Raw genomic sequence first — 17,922 nt, forward strand, 5'->3', positions numbered from 1 at the left:
AAATTTGGATTAGATAACTTTTATCAATCACACAAAAACAATAATAAAAATCTCAAAACAAATGCGTCTAGTTCTAGGCTGATGCAATCAAATGATAGCTACTTGAAAGATCAAGTAAAAAGCACACTTGAAGTCTTGACGAGTTCTGATTCTATCTCAGTATAAATAGATTCCATTTTGAACTGATTCCTCATTCTGAACTAAAATGGGGTCTTTCAAAATGTATTGTCCGCGATATTGGTGATGTTTTAATAATACTTTTATTTTTAGGTTAATTATTTTGTTTATGGGGCTTTCCATGAACATTGGGTTCGTTCTGAGTGACTGCAGCAGCCTTGACAAAATGTTCTACATACAGTATAAAGGAACCCGACTGGTTCTAGCTAGCCGCAATTCGGGCGTAGATTTTGAACCTTATGACCCTAGTATATACTATGCGCAGTACCAACAATGGAATGTTGAGGTTTCTCCCAGAACTGGATTGTTTACCATTCAGGTCAGGTACTCAGTGTAAGTTTTGACATAGTATTAAATTAAAGAAGAAGAAAAATGGTTGTTTTAGCGGGGCGCTCGATTTTGACAAAGAGACTTACGAAATTGCCCGATATGATGAAACTGACTCCATTTATCAAGAATGGTTTTTAAATTCAGATGGTACTATTGTTAATGGTGCTCTGAGTGGGTATGCGATTACAGTAAATAGTACTTCCTTCGGTGACATCGACAAGATTTATCTGGCGCCTCTTGGAGAACCGGGGGCAGACCAACTTTTCGAATTGTTTTACGCAGATGAAATTGAAAAACAATTCGTTTCTTAAAAAATTATTGATTTACTAAACTGTATTTTAAAAATGAATACCAAATAAACTTTATTTTTTGTTTATTGTTAGTTATTATTTGAGACGTCCAGGGAATATAGTGGAAACCACTTGTAGTACCAACACAAACGACTAAAATTTACACCACATGTTAACAATTTTTTTTTTATTTATTGTTTAGGTTCAACCACACAAAAATCGTACTTATAACAACAATACGCATCAGCTGATGCAATCAAAATGATGTCTACTTAAAACAGCAAATAAAAAAATACTTGAACTCTCGACGGATTATGAATCATTTCATAAATTATGACTCTAATTTCAATATAAATAGGTTTCATTTGGAACTGATTCCTCACTTCTCAATTAAGATGTCAACTTTTAAAAAGTATTATTTCACGATAGTGTTTGGTAGCATAATATTTTTTTATTTTTAGGTTAATTATTTTACTTTTGGTGTTCTCTGTCAACACAGTGCTCGTTATAAGCGACTGCAGCGTCCTTGACAAGTACTTGTACATACGACATAAAGAAACCCGACTTGTTTTAGCTAGTATTGGCTTTGACGTACAGTTGCAAACCTATGACCCTAGTCCAGTCCATCAGCAGTATCAGCAATGGATATTTCACCTTTCTCCTAGAACTGGATTATTTATCGTTCACATACAGTATTCAACGTAAGTTTTGGCATAGTACTAAACTGAAGAAAAAAAGAGTGATTTTAGGGGAGCACTCGATTTTGACAAGGATACTTACGAACTGGCCCGGTATGACGAAACTAACTCCATTTATCAAGACTGGTTTTTTAATGCAGATGGTACTATTGTTAATGGTGCTTTGTATGGGCATGCGATTTCAATAAACAGGACAGAGTTCGGTGAGATCGACAAGATTTATCTGGCGCCCATTGGAACACCGGGAGCAGAGCAGATATTCGAACTGCTTGATGCGCATGATCTTGAAGAACAATCCTTATAGAAAAACGCCTTGTGAAAATTTATTAATTATAATTACATAGTAAACTGTATTGTAATATTACAAAATACTAAATGACATAAAATATACAAAAATGAATGATACAATAAATCTGTACACTAAATAAAACAAAAACACTCGAACTTTCAACAACTCAGATTAAATATTTTGCTAATCTTAGCAAGTATATAAGACTTGAGTACCGACGAGTACTCTATAAACTAAAGTAAAATGACTTCCTCTAAACGGTTCTAACTTATACCGCAAATTAAAGAAAAAAGTGTTGTTATTTTGTTTATTGTTTTAGATTACTTACCATATTCGTGTTTGTTTCTTTAAACATCGCCTGTACTCTAAGTGCCTGTGACACCCTGGACCGGTACTTTTACATACGACATAAAGCAAGTGGTCTTGTTCTAGCTAGTCGTAACCAGAACGTAGGTTTAGAAGCCTATGATCCTAGCATATATTATCAGCAGTACCAACAATGGAGATTTTTGCTTGCCCCGAGAACTGGCTATATATCATTCACGTGAAGTTTTCAGTGTAAGGATTAATTTACCTTAGGTTATACTTATAAATTAGTAGGTATTCATTCGATTATTTTTAGGGGAGCACTGGATTTTAATAAAGACAATTACGCCATTACTCGATACGATGAAGTCGATTCTATTTATCAACAGTGGTTTGTAAATGGAGATGGTACTATTGTTAATGGTGCTGTGTATGGGTATGGACTAACAGTTAACAGGACGGCATGGGATGCTGATAATACGTTGTTTTTGGGGCCAATTGTAGCTGGTAGTGAGGATCATATTTTTGAATTGATTACAGCAGACAGTTATTATAAGTTGTTAGCAAAATAGGTTTATATTATTAGCCAATTCATTTTAAATAAATGTTATAAAATTATTTTCCGTTTTAATAGTGGTGCATAATGTATGAGTTTGTACAATTAAACGAATTTTTCTCTTAATAAAAAACGCAAGACTGTCACTCATTTTTTTATTATTATTATGTTATTATATAAATCTAAAATAATTGATATTCTGAGATAGGCAACCCAAATAATACACTGGCATACACTTTGTATATCTATTTAATTGATATCTCTTATCTCTGGAATTTCATTTGACATAAACTGCATGTCGATTCTTATAACATATAACATTTAGCAGGTTATATTTCTGCCAAATGAATGTTATAGAAATGAATAGACATGGCATTAAATTCTTTAAAATATCACATCACAAGCAAACAAACACATATTCAGTGCTATCAAAACCACATTAGGCTGGTCTGGAACACGCTGCGCTCTAGAACGGCACCGTCGAGAATAAATGTTCGAATTCAAGCCGCAAAATTAATTTGACTTTTTCTCACAATGGATCAACGGTTAAAATTAGTTTAAATACCATAAATGTGCTAATATAAATCCCTGATGAAAAGTTAGGAAGTGTGTAACACTTAAGGGGACTCGCTAGACGAGGTATAACATTTTTTTGGTTTTTTGTATAAACAAATTATATTAATATAGATGTATCATACATCAAACTGCAGCTTTTTTCATATTCTAGAGCGCAGAGACCAGTTCAATCAACTAAAAAAATATGGTTGAGAAATATCGTAAAAAAAGCACCATTGTATGTTTTCTTTTCAAGTTTTTTGAGTCATAACCATCATAGAATCGCTTGAAAATTCGCACATGAATAAAACATCACTTTTTACAGGGCGCAGAGTCATTAAATGTTTGTTAGTGGTACAATTTGTTTAAATAATAATGTGTTTATTAAAATCAAAATATACCACAAATTAATGCAAAATACGTCGAATAATTTTAACTGGAATATCAGAGGAAAATTAATGATCTACTGGTTAGCAGAGTTTTTAACAAAAACTAACAATTATTGAAAAAAATGGGTATCAAATCGACAGAATTTGAACAGTTAGTTCAGTACTTTGCCGATAGGAGCGCCACTAAAATTTACGGAAGCGACTTTCCAGGTAAAACCGTTATCGCCTGCTTTACCATAAGCTGATTGTTAGAGTTCGCGGCTGATTTTTCTAATTTATGGCAAGGAACTCAGTTTTATAACAAGCCGCCAGGACCGGCCGTAGTAATCTATTGTTAAGGAAATTAACTTTTACGCAATGAGGTACTATCATAAAACCGAATTAAAACTGGGGAACTATAATATTTTTACTCCACTCAGGATCCTGAATTCAATACACATGATTACTAAAAATTCATTGTAATATTATTGTTAATATATATTTTGCTTTCTTAATTAATGAAACTAATAAACATATTTATAATAATAATAAAAAATATATAAAATACAGCTTTTGTTTAACACGTATAAGTAGCTAAGTGTATCTACTACTTATCCCAGAAAGGAGGTGTTTTAAAAAAGCCCTACGCTCAGTAACTTCTCCCTTCATTGTTTACTCGAAAAAAGTGCTCGTATATGTTTTCATTTGCCGAGCGATCATTTTCAAAATATATTTATAATAAAAATATGTAAGTCTTGGTGATGAAAAATGTACTCCTAATAAATTATTAAAGTACATAAAAAAATAGAAACAAATTTTATTTATTTTAAAAAAATCTCTCGCAAAGGCAGGTTCCTCTTTCTTCTTGAATCAATTATTTCGGGTAATAAAGCGCCAAAGCAAAATCTGACAAGTTTATCTGCCACCTTTTTACATATATTTCTTTGTCTCTATAAATTTTTTCTATATTTATTCCTACAACAAAATAAACTTGTGAAATACCCGTAACAAGCATTTGTCCCTGGACTTGAAAGTAGTAATCATGATTTTTTTTTTAGTTTCAATTCTCTGTCTGTCAATGTACAAAATTTGATTATTTTTTTTCTAACCGCTTCTTCGGGAGACAAATCGTGCGATTTTGAAGGGCATTTAATTTCGACTAATGCACTCCTATCCTCTAGAACCCTGTCTGGACTAGCAGCCAAGTAAGGAAATTGTTTTGAAATAAACAAGCCACACCGTTCAGTTTTTATATTTTTATTTATTTCAAAACACTTGACAGCTTTTTCTTCACTTTGCTGTCCATAGTATGTATGACTATTACCTCTAAATGTACTGTACAACAGAGACTCCACAGTTTTAGCTATTGCTGTAGTCGGTCTAAGTTTGTAAATACGTCCAAAATTTGAAGCCGTAACCCTAATTTCTCTTTTTTTTGCCTAAATGTGCCTGTTGCCTAGTGTCTATTTCAATTTGGTCTAAATTCAAAGACAATTTTCTCAAAAAAACCTCTTTGGCTGTCACAAATGTTTCTACATCCATGACAGTATTTTCTAAAAAATATTTAAACCACAATCGCAGTCGGGACCAGCATACGTAAATTTTTTTAAGAAATATTTTTTTTACGAATACTTTGTCTAAGCTCGTTTTATAAACGAACATTATTTTTTTGTTATTAAACCAGGACCGTTTTAATCACAATATTTACTTATCCCCTCTAAAAAATTGATGACGTCACCTCAAAATTTTGCTGAATAAATCCTATCTAAATTGTATAAAATATGATGAGTCTCTTCTTGTGATTTATCATTCCATTCATGTTTTTTGGATTTGCATATACAGGATGACCCCAAAAATTAATGAATGCGTAAATTTATTTTATTGATTTAATCAGGAACTACAAAACCCAATGCTTTGAAATCTTGCAAATGTTTTAAGGTTATAAAGAGCATAATAAATTTTCAGTCAAAATATATTTGCTTATCCCCTCCAAAAAATTGATGACGTCAACTCAAAAGTTTGCCGTATAATCCTATTTAAAGTTTACCAAATATGATGAGTCTCTTCTTGTATTTTTTGGATTCGGATATACAGGGTGGCTCAAAAAATTTAATGAATGCGCAAATTTATTTTATTGATTTAATCAGGAATTACAAAATCGAATGCTTTGAAATCTAATGTGAAAAAAAAACGTAATAGGCATGCAGTCGTCACGTTTCCGATCGATCTATTTTTTTGATTTTCCCATTTCTCAATTTTTCAATGTTTCAATTTGGGATTTTTTCACTGTTTCGATTCTTTAATTTTCCTTCCATTTTTAGGTTTCTCAATATTTCAGCTTTGGAATTTTGCAATATTTCGTTTCTTCAATTTTTCAAATTTTTGATATTGTGTTTTCTCGGTTTTTAAATTTTTCGATATTTTAATTTTTCAGTTTTTAAAGTTTTGATTTCTCACTATCTCGACTTTTCGATTTTTCAGTTCCATGATTTTTCAATTTGTCGAATTTTTAAATTTTAGATTTTTTGTTCTCGATCATTCAATTTTCTGAGTTTTCAGGCTTAGATTTTTTTGTTGTTCAATTCTTGGATTTTTAAAATTTTTGTTTTTTAAATTTTCCTATTTATCAACTTACTGGGATTTCAATGTTTTGATTTTTTGATTGTTCAATTTCTCGATTTTTTGAATTTTTAGTTTTTGATACGATTTTTTTTTCAAAAATTTTCAGTTTTTCAATTTATTAACTTTACGATATTTCAGTTTTACGATTTTTAAATTTTTTTATTTTTCAGTTTTCAATTTTTGACGTTTCTAAATTTTTCGATTTTTCAATTTTTCGATTAACTGATTTTTTTATTTTCCCATTTCTCTATTTCTTGATTTTTCAATTCTTTCTTCAATTGTGATTTTTCAATTTTTCGATTTCTGGATTTTTCAATGTTTCAGTTTTGGATTTTTTCACTTTTCGGATTCTTCAATTTTCTTTCTATTTTTCAGTTTTTCAAGATTTCAGTTTTGAATTTTTTCACTTTTTCGATTTTTCAATTTTCCTTCCATTTTTCAGTTTTTCAGTATTTCAGTTCTGAGATTTTGCAATGTTTCGGTTCTTCAATTTTTCCATTTTTTGATGTTTCGATTTCTTGGTTTTGCAATTTTTCGATAGGTATTTTAATTTTTCAATTTTTAAGTTCTAGATTTTCCGTTAATTTTTTTGTTTTCCTTGATGTTTTGATTTCTCGATTATTCGATTTTTGAAGTTCTCGGTTTAGATTTTTTGGTTTTCCGATTCTTCGATTTTTAAATTGTTTAATTTTTAGATTGTTCAGTTTCTCCATTTATAGATTTTTCAATTTTTCGGTTTACCGATTTTTTTCATTTAAAATGTTTCAATTATTCAATTATTAAGTTTTCGATTTTTCAATTTTGGTGTAATTTGAAAACGGTATTAATAATACATTTAGGGGAATAAACTAATAGACGGGCTTGATAAGCCTTGTTTGCTCTACAGTATGTAAATTGTGTTTGAATAATATAATAATTATCTCGAATATTAAAATTAATATGTCAAAAGAATACGAGAAATGATTATTCTGTGCTGAAGGTATGTTGTGGGCCGCCTGTCATAAATTATCATTATTCTGCATTATCGACTTACGACGCTTTTATGACCCACGTCGGGTAGTCGTCTATCCCAGCGCGTCAGGTAGATTAAAAGAAGAATTGCTGGTTGCGTTTAAGGGAACAAATGGCGCCCAATTCAAACTTGTCTTTCGTCTAGCGTTCCCCCTTAAGTAAAAATATCCAAAAACTTTTGTATGACGTGAAAAACAAAAGAGTGAAGTCTGAATAAGGAATTTCCTGACACGTGGTTGTATTTCGTGTATAATTGGTTGCATACCCATGTTTTATTAGTATAATTCATATAATAGTAACTACTATTTGCCGAAATACAAAATTGTTACGCAATCGGTAAGCGTTGTAAAAAATAAAAATATTAAAAATTAATTTCAATTTATTTTTCTATTGAAAAACTCATTATTATCTACATATTTTACCTTTTTTATTAACATGCGTACCTACTCATCTTTTCACAACAAAAACTTACAACACGATTATGTTTTAAGTTTCTTGTAATTAAAAGATGACATAAATTAAGAAAAAAAGGGCAAAATCTAAGCCCCGCCCACCCGCCCTATCTCAATCGTAATGATTTTTTCTACTCGTCGTAAACCGGGGGGCGGAGCTTAATGCAAAATCCTTATTTTTGTACGAGAATCGCCATATGAAACATGTTCTTGAGCAACCGTGATGTTGAAAATAAACTATATGTATTATTAAAGAAAGACAAAACATAAACCCCACCCGTCGTAATATACACAGTTTGAACAACACGATACTCAAAAACATGTCTTGCATGGTAATTTCTGGTAGAGAAATAAGGATTTTGCAATTAAGCTCCGCCCTCTTGGCTCACGACGAATTAAAAAGATCATCACAATTGAGATAGGGCGGGTGGGTGGGGCTTATATTTTACCTTTTCTTTCTTAATATACATAATCATCTTTTCACAACAAAATTAAAACATGTATAAAATGGTAAATTTTTGTAAGGAAATAGAAATTTTGCAGTTACGCTTCGCCTTTCGGTCTGGCAACGAATGAAAAATATAACGAAATTAAGCCCACCCATACCTGCCCTGACCTCAATAATGATGAAATTTAATTCGTTGTCAGACCGAGGGGCGGAGCGTAATTGCAAAATCCATATATACCTACAAAAATTTAGCATTTTAAACATGTTGTAAGTGTTTTGTTGTGAAAAGGTGGCTACATATGTTAAGAAAAACGGGCAAAATATAAGCCCCACCCACCCGCCCGGTCTCAATTCTGATGATTTTTTTTTATTTGTCGTAAGCCGAGGGGCGGAGCTTAATTGCAAAATCTTTATTTTTGTACGAGAAATTGCTAGGTGAAACATGTTCTTGAGTAATCGTGATGTTAAAAGTAAACTGGATGTATTAAGTAAAAAAGAAAGCCAAAAGATAAACCCTTGATCTCAATAACACGTTCAAAAACCGCTATAAATTTTTGAAAATTTTTGTCTTGTCAGATTTACGTCAATTTGAAACTTTCAAAAATCCATGGCTGTCTGACCGAGTTTGTTACTATTCTTTTGGTGTTTTAGTAGCAAATTTTGGATCATTACATGATTTTAAAAGACGGTAGTTAGTTTAGAAAAAATTTTATAATTTATTATTGTATAAAGAGATGAAGTATTTTTTTTAACTAATATGGTACTACAGAACGAACGCTCATCACATCATATGATTTTCAGACGGGATATATCTTACGTAAAAATTTATTAAATACTTTTAGAAATCTTTATAACCCTATTAAAGTAGAACAAGTGTTCTAAATGTCGACTGTAGTTCAAATCAATACATAACAGAATATTGAGTGGTATGCAACCAACTATACACAAAGACGGTGAATGACTAATAAAAATCACATTTTGACTGAATTAATTTGCACTATCGGATAATTTTTATTAAAAATCATCTGTATGATCTTTTCGCGTAGTTACTTTTCCTTAATTATCATCAATCTAAGAAATTTTTAATTTTACATCCCTAAAGTTGCTACATACACAACTGATTTATGGAATTCCTCTATTTCTAAATCTACAATTGTTATGTATTTTTTGAACCACCATATTCTTAGTCATTAGGGATTAATAAATTAAGAACATAGTCAAGGATCCTTTCGTTGTTACCTATATTTGGAAACGTCATTCAATGAAACCACCATATGATAAAATTTTTCTTCCTTCTCTTACCCTACTCTCCCCTGTGACACTCAACCAGTTACCCAATAAGCACGCTTCAAGTTCTCAATAACCACCTGTTGCGATATTGACTCCGCAACTATTTCCATCGAGGAAAACCAGCTTTTCTCGGTAATCCTCCAACCTTGACTCAGAATCTCATCTCTTGAAGGAAATGGAAACACCTAAATGGTACCTGCAACGAGAAAGCGTACTCCGGTCACGTTTTATCTCATTGTTCTACTAACAGCACGTTTTACTACTTCCTATATATATTCAGAAGAATCTCTTAATTTGGTTATGCAATATACTTCAGCCGCCATACCCAAAAGGGTCACAAGTATACCAATCTTCGATTTTGGGCCACACTTTCTCGTCAATGAGAGTTACCCGAAAGAAAGTCCAGTGTTGATGTAGAGGTTTCGTGCACTTAAACAGTTTTTTGTTTGGCGATATTATCTCATCACCATGAGCGATCGGAAAGACATAGAGTTTGAATGAACGTTATCTTGATTAACCGTCGAGAGTGTTTATTTTTTTCGTTAGCGACGTTTGTTTATTTCCGGTGGAGACTTCGATGATGCGTTGGTGCACGAACTGGTGGTCGGTTTGTCGTTAACCCAGTTTTCGCTTTTTGGAGTGATAAGGGGCGTGTTCTGGTTAGGTTTTGGAGATAATCGGCGGTGCTTTGTGGTGAAATGGCGAAGAAAGTTCCGGTGTTTATTGTATGGAAAATGGGCGTTGCGTGGTGCTTGCGTAACAGTGTCAATATTTGGTTAGCGATTACTACAGTTTCGCTAATACTTCTTCGATTTTGTTCTTAATGAATTTTGTCTACGGGATTGACATTTTGGTGCGGAAGCCGGAAGATTGCGGTGAATGTTTGTGATCAGAGACTTGGTTAGAACAGCTATGCAGATGTGAAAAAAACGAATTTAGTTTATTTTCATTTTTAATTTCTTTGAATAATTAATTACATTGCAATACACAATTAACATTTTTGATAACACTGTATGCATAAAAATAATTAAAACAACTAATAAAATGTAGAACAAACTACACGCTTCCTCTTCCACTAATTATTTCACATATTCCTTAACTAATTGTTATGGTAAAACTACGACCTCGTAAAAATAATGTTCCTACAAGGAAACATTAGTTTTTCCTGTTGATTTGAAAGTTAAAAAATTTCTTTAAACATTTTATCACATTTTGATCATAGCACAATATCTCACCTGGAATTTTATAGTCATGATTTCAATAAATAACTGGTCAATTTTTATGGTAATAAATTTCACACTATTCTTGTCATATTACAAAAAATGCTCGACTTGCACCACTAACTATGTTAGTTATTAAAAATTGTGGGCATGCTGAGTGTATCATTTAATTATTTCTGGACGAACAATTTGCCGAATTCTGAAAGTTTCGCAAGAACCGCGACACTGTTTGTAGCGAAATGATTTTAAGACTAAGTTTCAGCAACTGAGATTTACTTGAGATTATTTTTTGATTGAATTGGGTTTCTTCAATTTCTTGTTCACTTTTCTTTATCTAGTTAATAAATTCTTCCTACATTCACTTTTGTTTACCGCGTTTGACGAATGGGTAATTTTCGAGGTAATTTTGTTTTCTGGACGTTTCATATTTTTAATTTTATGCTTTGAAATTTTGCACATACTATAAAGGTAAAGCAAATCTGTTGATCCCTTCCAAAATCTTGATGAAATCACAAAATTTTGGTTGAAATTAAAAAAAAATATGTACTGTGACTATATTGTAAAAAGGAGAAATTAAAAACAAATTTTAGCCTGTATCTTAGAATCTATTACATAATTTTTGTTCAGTTTTGGCAACACTGAGTGAATGGTTACACAGGATGATGAATTTTTTCTATTGATCCCCTCTAGCAACGTCACCGTGAAAGTTTATTTATGAAAGTTGCTTAAAAAGGGCGATTTCCATTTTCAGTGTTTCTTCTTTACTTTTTTCTTGTGTATTTTGTCTTAGGTTTTCTTAGCATTTCACAATTTTTAGAGTACAGAATGTAGTTTTCTGCCACTATTGGCAATAATATTAAAAAGATAATCTAGTACTGCACCGATTCGTAAATACGGTAAAATGCTGACAAAATTTTTCTACTTTTCTTATACCCTTTACATCTTCTAAACTTATTAGATTATTTAAATCCTTCACATCCTTCAGATCTTTGAAAGCCTTCACATTCTTTAGATACATGAGGTCCTCCACATCTTTTATATCCCTGAGGTCCTGTAGATATTTTAAAATCCTGTAGAGTTTTTACATCGTTTAGATTCTTTAAACTCTAGATCCTTCTAGATTCTATATCCTCTGCCTCTAAAGAGTATAGCTAACCTACATTTCTAGATAATTCAGATATTTTAAATCCTTAAGCTACTTTACATCTGTGACAAATTTTAGATACTTTAAATCCTTCAGACTCTTTAACTGATTGAAATCTTTCATATTGTTTAGATCTCTGAGATTCTTAATATTCTGAGGTCCTGTAGATCAGTTAGGGTCCTGTAGATTTTTACATAGTTTAGATTCTTCAAGATCTTTGGATTTTTCTGAATTTTCTATATCCTCTGAGAACATCAGATAACCTACACTTTTAGTTCCTCTAGATCCTTTAAATCTTTGAGAAATTTTAGATTCTTCAGACTCATTAAATGTTGAAATCTTTCAAATCCTTTAGATCTTTAAAATCCTTGACATTTTTAGATCTGTGAGGATCTTGTAGGTGCTTTACATTCTACGTTTAGATTCTTCATGGTCTTTGAATTTTTCTGGATCCTCTATATTCTTTGAAGAGTTCAGCTAACCTATATTTCTAGATAATTCAGATGCTTTAAATCCTCTAGATCCTTTAAATCTTTGAGGCATTTTAATTCTTTAAATGCTTCATCTTCTTTAACTGTTTGAAATCTTTCACATCCTTTGGATCTTTAGATCCGTGCGATTCTCCCTGATATCCTATTGATCTTTTAGAAACCTACATAGCCTTCATAATGTTTAGATCCCTCATGTTCTTTAGATCCTTTTTTATATCCTCTGAAGAGTTTTGTAAACCTATATTCTAGATAATTCAGATGCTCTAAATCCTCTAGATCTTCTAAAACCTTGAGATATTTTAGATTCTTTACGTTCTTCAGATTTTCTCCTTCATATTCTTTACATCCCTGAGATCCTATAGATCGTTTAGACCTCTCAAGTTCTTTGGCGCCTTCTGGATCCTCTATATGCTATGAAGAGTCTAGCTAGTCTACATTCTTTGATAATTCAGATGCTCTAAATCCTCTAGGCGGTTTAAATCTTTGAGAAATTTTAGATTCTTTAAATTCTCCAGATTCTGTAGCTGTTTTGAAATCTTTGATATCCTCCGCATTATTTAGATCCCTGAGGTCTTGTAGAGCCTTTACATCGTAGATCTTTTAAGTTTTTGAATCCTTCCGGATATCTTTTGAAGAATTCAGCTAGCCTCCATTCCTAGATAATTCAGATGCTCTAAATCCTTTAGATCGTTTAAATGTTTGACATATTTCAGACTCTTTACATTCTTCTGTGTTCTTTATATCCTCTGGAGAGTTTGGCTAACCTACATTGCAAGATAATTTAGATGCTCTAAATCCGCTAGATCGTTTAAATCTTTGAGAGATTTTAGATTCTTTAAATCTTTCAGATTCGTTAGTTATTTGAAATCTTTCATATCCTTTAGATCTTTGATCTTTTTCACAGTCTTTAGATCCGTAATGCCCTACATATCTTTTACATGTCTGAGATCCTATAGATATTTAAAGATCTTGTAGAGTTTTACATCGTTTAGATCCTTCAGATTTTTGGATCCTTCTGGATCCTCTATATCATCTGAATATTTTAACCAGCCTACATTCCTAGATAATTCAGATGCTCTAAATCCTCTGCATTCTTTAAATCTTTGAGATATTTTAAATTCTTTAAATGCTTCAGGTTCTTTAACTATTTGAAATCTTTTAGATCTTTGAGATCCGTGAAATTATCCACATATTTTCTATCCCAGATATCCTATAGATATTTTCGAATCCTGTAGAGCCTTTATAACGTTTAGATCTTCTTTATATCCTCTGAAGAGTTTGGCAAAGCGATATTCCTAAATAATTCAGATGCTCTAAATCGTCTAGATCGTTTAAATCTTTGACATATATCAGACTCTTTACATTCTTCTGTGTTCTTTATATCCTCTGGAGAGTTTGGCTAACCTACATTGCAAGATAATTCAGGTGCTCTAAATCCGCTAGATCGTTTAAATATTTGAGAGATTTTAGATTCTTTAAATTTTTCAGATTCGTTAGTTATTTGAAATCTTTCATATCCTTTAGATCTTTGAAATCCTTGACATTCTTTAGATCTGTGAAGTCCTCCACATATTTTATATTCCTGAGAGCCTGTAGATCTGTTAGGATCCTGAAGATGCTGTACATTTTTTAGAATCTTCAAGATCTTTGCATATTTTTCGATCCCTATATCCTCTGAAAAGTTTAGCTAACCTGCATTCCTAGACAATTCAGGTTCTTTAACTGTTTGAAATCTTTTACATCTTTTAGATCTTTGAGATCCGTCAGATTATCCACATATTTTCTATCCCGGATATCCTACAGATATTTTCGAATCGTGTAGAGCCTTTATAACGTTTAGATCCTTCGTGTTCTTTAGATCCTTCTTTATATCCTCTGAAGAGTTTGGCAAACCGATATTCCTAAATAATTCAGATGCTCTAAATCCTCTAGATTCTTTAAATCTTTGAGATATTTTAGATTTTTTACGATTTTTTGATTTTCTCCTTCATATTCTTTATATCCGTAAAATCCTCCACATCTTTTATATACCTAAGATCTTATAGATCGTTTGGATTCCTCAAGCTCTTTGGATCCTTCTGGATCCTCTGTATCCTTTGAGTGATTTAGCTAGCCTCAATACCTAGATAATCCAGATGCTATAGATCCTCTAGATCGCCTAAATCTTTGAGATATTTCAGATTCTTCACATTCTTCAGATTTTTTAGCTATTTGAAATATTTCACATCTTTTGGATTTTTGATCTCCTTCATATTCGTTAGATCCATGAGATCCTCTACTTCTTTCATGTTTATACCCTCAAGTTCTTTGCATCCTTCTAGATTCTTTATATCCTCTGAAGACGCTGTAAATCCTCTAAATCCACTAAATCTTTTAAAACTTTAAAATATTTTAGATTCTTAACATTCTTTTCAGATTTTCTTCTTCATATTCTTTAAATCCGTAAAGTCCTCTGCGTCTTTTATATCCCTGAGATCATATAGATCGTTTAGATCTCTCAAGTTCTTTGGATCCGTCTGAATCTTCTATATCCTCTGAAGAGTCTAGGTAGCCTACATTCTTAGATAATTTAAATGCTCTAAATCCTTTAGATCGTTTAAATCCTAGAGACATTTTAGATTCTTTAAATTCTTTAGATTCGTTAACTTTTTGAAATCTTTTATATCCTTTAGATCTTTGATGTTTTTCACATTCTTCAGATCCGTGAAGTCCAACATACCTTTCAGATCTCTGAGATCCTATAGATATTTAAAGATCCTGTAGAGACTTTACATCGTTCGGATCCTTCTATCCAGAAGGATCCGAACGATGCTATATTGCTATATCATTCAGATGTTCTAAATCCTCTAGAATGTTTAAATCTTTGAGATATTTCATTTTTTACATCCTTCAGATTTTTTAGCTGTATGAAATTTGTCACATCCTTTGGATCTTTGATCTCCTTCATGGTCTTTAGATCCATGAGATCCGCTAATTCGTTTATATCCTTGAGATCGTACAAGTCTTTGAGGATCCTGTAGAGCCTTTACATAGTTTATATACCTCAAGTTTTTTGAATCCTTTTGGATTCTTTATATCCTATGAAAAGTTTGGCTAACCTACAATGTTAGAGAATTCAGGTGCTCTGAATCCTCTAGATACTTTAAATCTTTCAGATGTTTTAGATTCTTTAAATCCTTCAGATTCTGTAGCTGTTTGAAGTCTTTCATGTCCTTTAGATTTTTGATCTCCCTCACATACTTTAGATCTGTGAGGTCCTACATATCTTTTGTTTCTCTGAAATACGATAAATATTTAAAGATTTTGTAGAGTTTTACATCGTTTAGATTCTTCAAGTTTTTGGTTCCTCTTTGTCTTCTAAAAAATTTGCCTGGCCAACATTCTTAGATAATTCAGATTTTCTAAATCCTCTAGATCGTTTAAACCTTTGAGGTATTTCAGACCCTTTACATTCTTCAAATTTTTTTTAGGTATGTTAAATCTTTCAACTCCTTTGGATCGTTGATCTCTTTCGTATTCTTTACATCCATGGGATCCTCTAGATTCTTTGAGATCCTACAGATCTTTTAGGATCTTCTAAAACTTTTACATCGTTTATATCTCTCAAGTTCTTTGCATGCTTCTGGATTCAGATTCTAGATAATTCATCTCTCTAAATCATCTAGATCCCGTAAATCTTCGACACATTTTAGATTCTTTAAATTCTTCAAATTCTTTACCAATTTGAAATTTTTCACGTCCTTCAGATCTTTGATCTCCGTCAGATTCTTTAGATCCGTGACTTCCTATATATCTTTTATGATCCTGTACATCTTTTATATCGCTTATATCCCTGAAGTTCTTTGCACCCTTCTGCATCGTTTGTATCCTCTGAAGAGTTTAGTTAACCTAGATACCTAGATAATTCAAATCCTCTAGATTCTTTCAATCTTTGAGACATTTTAGGGTCTTTACCTTCTCTTTAATTCTTTGGAATCTATCACATTCTTAGATTTGTGAGGTTTTTCACATCTTTTAGATCCATAAGAAACTGTAGATCTTTTCTTAGATTTCGGGATGCTTTAGATTCGTTACATTTTAAAAATTTTTAATTCCTTTTAGATTGTTTAAGGGCTGGTTTATAGAAGCACAATTAAATATCTGACTGCGATTAAATTTTTAACACAGTGTTAAAGTACCACGTGACCGACTCTACGCCAATTAGACTCAATGCCTCATTAAATGCGCGATTAATTTAATCTCAATTAAAATTAATCTCAATTAAAATTTTCCATAAATTGGCTCTATATCTTTTAGATTCCTTAGATTTTGTGCCTTTAAGTCGTCAGTTTTTCTATTGTTGTTTTTTTTCCATTTACGTGTCTGTAAATGTCATTGGTCAACAAAAAATAAAATTTCGTAGAGTTCAGAGTCATTTATTTGAATTTTTTATATAATTTTGAATTTTATTTTTGAAAATATCTGCTTGCGCAAATATACATCGTTTTTGAAACTAAAATTTTTCGATATACTTAGTACTCATTTTTTTCTTGCCCTTTAGATTTTTATTTAAATATTTATTTATTTATTTATTTATTTATTTATTTATTTATTTATTACTTTGAGTTAAATACCGACTTGGAAAAAACGCAAAAAATCCAACCAGTTTCCCCGACTCTCCCCTAACACACATAACTCACGGTTTTAACACATATTCGTCAATTACTATAATTACCTCACACATTCTTAAACCATTAATAATAATAACCCGCAACTAAATGGTTTTCCTTATATGCACGTCTACCGGTCTATATTTCACTCAATTTTTACGTTTCATTTTTCAGACAGGCATTTATTAAATCACCTCCATAGAAAGTGAAAACTTCACACAAACCCCGTCTGAATTCAGCACTCATGAATGACCCACTCGAAGTGGGTTAGTAATTATTGCCAAGTCATTTTTTAAAGCAACGCGGAAATGGTTCTGATTAAGAAAATATGACCTCATCTCGCTAAAATAAATTGCTGTCACAGAACGTGAAAGTTACAAATTAGATCACTATAGTAAAAAAACACTACGTAGGTACATAATAATGAAAAAGTAAAAACATTACGTCATGGGTTTTACCCCTACTGGCTCGATAATTAAAAGATCATGAAGATGATAGGTGCGTAAATGCCAGACATTGTTTTATTAATTACGTAATTCAATGGTTTGGTGTTATCGGATTTTTTGCGTTTGGGGCTGTATGTTTTTTGCTTTTGTTGCGAAAGGTATGATTGCTTGATTGTGCAAGAAATTTTTAATCAAGTAGGCGACACGTAAAAATAATTGTTGTGGTTGCCGGGATGTAGGTAGGAAATTTGGTAATTACGCCTCTGTGATACAGTTATGGAGTTTATGTAAGCGATTTTTTGGCGAGGACACCGTTTAGGATGTGTTTAATAATAATAACACAGACTGCGTGACTATTTCTATTTTATTATATAATGTTGCATGATTCATATTTTTTTCAGTGTCCTGTACATAGAAAAATTTGAATAGTTTTTATTATGTGTCCGTTGGGAATATTTTTGCACACTTGACAAATGCACCTAATTTTAGTAGTGATTTTAAAAATGTTGGAATGAAATATGAGTGCTCTAAAATTGATTTATCGTGTTATGGTAAGTAGGGGAAATAGACGACGCAATCG

The 17,922-nt window shown here is 31.8% G+C and overlaps 1 protein-coding gene and 1 long non-coding RNA gene across 2 annotated transcripts; both read left to right on the forward strand.

The window, feature by feature from the left end:
• The first annotated feature begins 135 nt into the window (after nucleotides 1-135).
• LOC135124014 (uncharacterized) lies at nucleotides 136-883 on the forward strand. The gene is made up of 3 exons (XM_064048876.1): nucleotides 136-222; nucleotides 271-510; nucleotides 563-883. Exons 1-3 carry the CDS (start codon nucleotides 206-208, stop codon nucleotides 816-818), a joined length of 513 nt encoding a protein of 170 aa, XP_063904946.1. The 5' UTR covers nucleotides 136-205; the 3' UTR covers nucleotides 819-883.
• Nucleotides 884-1,188: 305 nt separating this feature from the next.
• On the forward strand, nucleotides 1,189-1,893 carry LOC135124015 (uncharacterized). Its single transcript, XR_010279735.1, has 3 exons — nucleotides 1,189-1,209; nucleotides 1,259-1,498; nucleotides 1,547-1,893. It is a non-coding gene; the product is annotated as an uncharacterized LOC135124015 (long non-coding RNA).
• The last annotated feature ends 16,029 nt before the right edge of the window (nucleotides 1,894-17,922 follow it).

Source organism: Zophobas morio, unplaced genomic scaffold, assembly GCF_036711695.1.
Source record: "Zophobas morio isolate AGI-343-1 ecotype UQ-CSIRO unplaced genomic scaffold, CSIRO_AGI_Zmor_V1 ptg000007l, whole genome shotgun sequence".
In the NCBI taxonomy this organism is placed as follows: Eukaryota; Metazoa; Arthropoda; class Insecta; order Coleoptera; family Tenebrionidae; genus Zophobas; species Zophobas morio.

Coding starts and splice junctions, on each gene's coding strand:
- LOC135124014 (XM_064048876.1), top strand. Junction 511..562: donor ATTCAGGTCAGGTACTCAGT/GTAAGTTTTGAC, acceptor TGGTTGTTTTAG/CGGGGCGCTCGATTTTGACA.